The sequence below is a fragment of the Equus przewalskii genome, chromosome 10 (genome assembly GCF_037783145.1).
Source record: "Equus przewalskii isolate Varuska chromosome 10, EquPr2, whole genome shotgun sequence".
Classification (NCBI taxonomy): Eukaryota; Metazoa; Chordata; class Mammalia; order Perissodactyla; family Equidae; genus Equus; species Equus przewalskii.
In genome coordinates this window covers 46,896,487-46,902,094 of record NC_091840.1, presented here as the reverse complement: position 1 = coordinate 46,902,094, position 5,608 = coordinate 46,896,487, and the positions used below count along the sequence as shown (strand labels likewise).

General features: G+C 38.2%; 1 protein-coding gene across 1 annotated transcript; it reads left to right on the top strand.

Annotated features, from left to right (window-relative positions):
• Positions 1–945, top strand: LOC103562938 (olfactory receptor-like protein DTMT). The gene has a single exon (XM_070563759.1). The coding sequence runs from the start codon at positions 1–3 to the stop codon at positions 943–945; it is 945 nt and encodes a 314-aa protein (XP_070419860.1).
• The last annotated feature ends 4,663 nt before the right edge of the window (positions 946–5,608 follow it).

Below are 5,608 nucleotides of genomic sequence, written 5' to 3'. Positions count from 1 at the left end.
ATGACAGGAAGGAATCAAACTGTCATCTCAGAGTTTCTCCTGCTGGGACTGCCCGTTGAGTCAGAGCAGCAAGACATGTTCTATGCTCTGTTCCTGGCCATGTATCTTACCACTGTCCTGGGAAACCTCCTCATAATCATCCTCATTCGCCTGGACTCCCACCTCCACACACCCATGTATTTGTTTCTCAGCAATTTGTCCTTCTCTGACCTCTGTTTTTCCTCTGTCACAATGCCCAAGTTGCTGCAGAACATGCAGAGCCAAGAACCATCCATCTCCTATGCTGGCTGTCTGACCCAAATATACTTCTTCCTGTTTTTTGGAGACCTGGAGAGCTTCCTCCTTGTGGCCATGGCCTATGACCGCTATGTGGCCATCTGCTTTCCCCTGCACTATACTACCATCATGAGCCCCAAGCTCTGTCTCTCCCTGGTGGTCGTGTCCTGGGTGCTGACGACGTTCCATGCCCTGTTACACACCCTGCTCACGGCCAGATTGTGTTTTTCTGCAGACAATGTGATCCCCCACTTTTTCTGTGATATGTCTGCTCTGTTGAAGCTGTCCTGCTCTGACACTCGAGTTAATGAGTTGGTGATATTTTTCATAGGAGGGATCATTGTCGTCATTCCATTCCTACTCATCATCCTGTCCTATGCACGAATTGTGTTCTCCATCCTCAAGTTTCCTTCTGGTGGGGGCATCTGCAAGGCTTTCTCCACCTGTGGCTCCCATCTCTCTGTGGTGTCACTGTTCTATGGGGCAGTTATTGGTCTTTATTTATGCCCATCAGCTAATAATTCTCTTGATAAGGAGATTGCCATGGCTGTGATGTACACTGTGGTGACCCCCATGTTGAACCCCTTCATCTACAGCCTGAGGAACAGAGACATGAAGGGAGCCCTGGAAAGAGTCTTTTGCAAAAACAAAATTCTCTTCTTTCTATGACGGTCAAGGTTTGGATTTTTTACATAGGTTTATCCAGTAGATAAACTGATATTAATATTGGGGTATTGACCCAGATCTTTTTTTCCAATGCAGCTTTCTCTTAAAATGATATAGTAAATGATTGTCCCATAAGTAAAAGCAATGAAGTCCAGGTATGTTGTTGAATATGGAAAGGTGATCTTGGTGACCTGATAGCAAGATCTTCCTCTTCGTTATTCCTAGGTGACCCTGAGGAAGCAACATTTAAAAACTTTTAATTGATCTTTGTCTCCAGTTATTAAAAAAGTAATTTATCATGTGAAATTTTTTTTTAACCCAAACTCTGCTTTAAATAATACTCTGTCCTCCCTGGTCAATACCGACTAAACCTCAAACATCTCACTCCCTTGTTTACCTCTGCTAAAACAGACTGTTTGTTGTTGAGTACAGATTTTTACTTACCTCTTCTTGAGCTAGGGCTCACAGCACTCTCTTAGCCTTTTCTCCTCTGATTCATTTTCATGTCTATATCATCTTTCTGACCTGACCTGAACTTCAAGTGAACTTTCTATCTCCTTTGCTACAATGGTTTAGTTTGTCTTTACCTGGGAGCTAACTCATAGCTGGGGCCCTAAAAGTTGTTCCCTCAGGTATGGGGAAGGAAGCCAGAGTCTGGTTAACAACTTCACTCTTTCAGGATGTCTTTCACTTGCTTGATATTTTGGATTTTATCAACAAATTTTACAACCATGATCTCATTCTACTCTTGTGGTGATTCTACAAAGGAATCTTATCACCATTTTAATCATTGAAAAATGTGAAATTTGATGACCTGCTAAGGTCCAAGCGTGGGTCAGTACTGAACTTAGGATCTAGGACTATCTGATTTTAGGGTTTATTCTTCTCACTTCCCCCACCTCACAAGTAAGGGGAACAGCCATTGATTTTTCAATCTTAACTCCATGTATGGTTTTGTCTAGGTATCCAACTTTAGTCCATTTGTTTCCTTATTGTCTCCTCTAGTGGATGGCATATAAATCCATTGTTTTATTCTTCTCATATTTCTGCTTACCTCCACTTCTCTATCTGCAGTATAGGCCTTTCTCCAGTTCCCAATTTTAATTTGCATCTTCATGGTAGACATCTCCACTTGATGCTCCTTGAGCACTTCAGTCTTTCCATGAAAAAATTGAACTCTTTATGTTTTTCCCAAGTTTTCTCTTTGTTTATACCCCATTTCTTTTTTAGCTTCATTGAAGTATAATTGATATCCAAAATTTTGCTTATGTTTAAGGTATACATGTCGATGAATCTGGACATATGCATAATCCATTAACACATCGCCACAACCAAGGTACTAAATAGATCCATCATCTTCAAGAATTTCTTGTGTTTTCCTTTTTGTCTTTTTTGTAAGAAGAACACTTCACATGAAATCTATCTTATTAACGTGTTTTAGACTGTACCATAGCATATTATTAATTGTAGGTACTATGTTGTACAGCAGATCTTTAGTACTTACTCCTCTTACATAATGGAAACTTTATACCCATTGAAAACCAGTTCTCAATTTCCCCTTCCCTTTGGCCTCTGATAACCACCATTCCATCTCCCCATCTATGAGTATGACTATTTTAGATAACTCATATCAAAGATGGAATCATGGAGTATTTGTCCTCCTGTGAGTGGTTTATTTCACCTAGCAGGATGTCCTCTAGGTTCACCCATGTTGTCATAAATGTCAAGATTTCTTTCCTTTTTTTAAGGCTGAATGATATTCCATTGTATGCATATACCACATTTTCTTTATCCATTCATCTGTTGAAGGGCATTTGGATTGTGTTTATATCTTGGCTACTGTGAGTAATGTTGCAATAACACGGGAGTGCAGGTATCTCTGTGAGATCCTGATTTCATTTCCTTTGGGATATACACAGGATTAGGATTGCTTGATCATCCAGTAGTGCTATTTTTAATTTTTGAGGGAGCCTTCATACTGTTTTCCCTAGTGACTGCATCATTCTACATTCCAACCAACAGTGTATAAGGGTTCCTTTTTCTCCATATCCTCTCCAACATTTATATATATATTTTTGATACTCTTCATCCTAACAGGTGAGAGGTGATAGCTCACTGTGGTTTTGATCTGCATTTCTGTGATGATTAGTGATGTTGAGTACCTTTTTCATATTCCTGGTAGCCAGTTGTATATCTTCTTTGGAGAAAGGTCTTTTGAAGTCCTTTGCCTATTTTTTAATTGAGTTATTTGTTCTTTTGCTATTGAGTTGTAGGAGAATCTTACGTATTTTGCGTATTAACCCCTCATCAGAATGATGGTTTGCAAATATTTTCTCATGTTGTATAGGATGCCTTTTCACTCTGTTGATTATTTCCTTTGTTGTACAAAAGCCGTAAAGTTTGATGTAGCATCAAAAAGAATAAAATGCTTAGGAATAAATTTAACCAAGAGGTGAAAGACTTGTATACTGAAAACTACAAAACACTCTTGAAAGAATTTAAAGCAGACACAAATAAATGGAAGGGCATCTCAGATTCATGGATTGGAAGAATGAAAATTGTTAAAATGTCCATATTCCCAGAGTGATCTACAGATTCACTGCAATCCCTATCAAAATCCCCATTGCACTTTCTTTTTTTACAGAACTAGAAAAAACAATCATAAAATTCATGAGGAACCACATCAGACCCCACAAAGCCAATGCAATCTTGAGCAAGAAGAACAAAGCTAGAGGCATCAAAGTTCCTGATTTCAAAATATATTACAAAACTACAGTATTTGAAACAGTAAGGCACTGGCATAAAGTTAGATGTATAGACCAATGGAACAAAATAGAGAACTCGGAAATAAATCTATGTCCCTATGATCAACTGATACATGAACAGCATGCCAAGAACATGCAGTGAGAGAAGGATAGTCTCTTCAACAAATGGTGCTGGGAAAACTGATATCCACATGAAAAAGAATGAAAGTGGACCCTTATCTTTCACCATACACAGAAATCAACTCAAAATAGATTAAGGACTTAAATATGAGATCTGACACTGTAAAATTCTTTGAAGAAAATATAGAGGGAAAACATCTTGACATTTATCTTGGCAATGATTTCTTGGATATGACACCAAAATACAAGCAACAAAACCAAACATAGACCAGTGGGACTACATCAAACCATATTCCATTTCTTGATTTGCATCGCCTTCCATTTAGTTACCTACAGACCCGATTGTGTGTATGTGTGTGTATGTATTTATTAAAATGGATTATTGTTCATACAGGTTTTCTTTTTCCATTTAGTATTATGTTTCCTGATTTTAAAAAAAAATATTCTCCATGTGTTACTTAAGGTAGAGTAGTTGCTATAACAGATAAACCCTGAAACCTCAGTGGTGTGATACAACAGATATTTTTTTCTTGCTCTTGTAAAATCCAGTTAGCCCTGGGATGTGGGGGGTAGTATGTTTCATGCCATCAGGCTAATGGGGGCTCTGAAATCTTCAACTTATGCTTTCCATAGTCACCTCAGGTGTTGAAATTCAGTTGGAAGAGGACAATGGTAGAGGACCACTTGGAAGAGTTTTGTTGGCCAGGCCTACAAGTGACATACATCACTTTGTCCTACATTTCATTCTCTAGAACTCGGCCACATCTCTGAACTTAGATGCAAGGGGTATACAGGGGGCAGGAAGTGGTGAGAAATTATTTCTTCACAGACCACTCTATTCAAATCCGTACTACAGAATTCAGGAGCATAAACTCTTGATATACACTTAGCTGTCTTGGCCACATTAACTCAGGGAAGTTGCATGAAGTAACTGTAAAGTCTAGAAAGGAGGCTAAGAGTGACTAAACTGTGTACTTTTAGCTAAGAGGCCATGCAGTTTATTATTCAAAGGAATACATACATGAAAAATTTTTATTTTGAAATAATTATAGACTCCCAAGAAGTTTAAAAAATAGTACAGAGAGGTAATTTTTACCTCACCCAGGTTCCTCTGATGGTAGCATTTTATATAAGTAGAATATCGGAGTGAATCCGGGAAACAGACATTGGCATATGACAATGAACTGGACCATTGACCTTACCTGGATTGCACCAGGTTTTGCGTGCAGTTATTCTTTTTTTTGTGTCTTTGTGTAAAGCTTTTGATATTTTATTACACGTATGGATTCATATAACCATACTAAAATCAAGTTTCAGAACTGTTCAAAGGATCTCTGTGTGTTACACTTTCATAGTCCAAACTGGAAGATGATTTGAGAGTAAAAGGGGTCTAATAATGGGCATAAGCTGGGACTGTATAGGGCAAACTTGTAAGTATAGTCATCTTGAATTTAGCTTGTATGAATGTAATCATAGATGCTCAAAAAATAACAGGTGAGACAGCGAGCAATGGAGAGGAAATGAATGGATGAATTACGAATGTCTCACGTGCTGTGCAGGAATTTAATGTTTAGAGGTACAGTTTTTTCCTTTCTGCCACAGGCCTCCCAATGTAGGCATATGTTTCATTGGTGCTTTACTAAAGGAGTATTAGCTGTTTCAAGAATGATAGAAAAGTTGCCTGCATTTGACTTACTGATAGACAATATGTCATTATATAATAGGGCACCTTGCTAGGGGATTTTCAAGGTAGTCGTGAATATCTGATATTTTTACCTAAC

Coding starts and splice junctions, on each gene's coding strand:
- LOC103562938 (XM_070563759.1), top strand. CDS start 1: ATGACAGGAAGGAATCAAACTGTCATCTCAGAGTTTCTCCTGCTGGGA.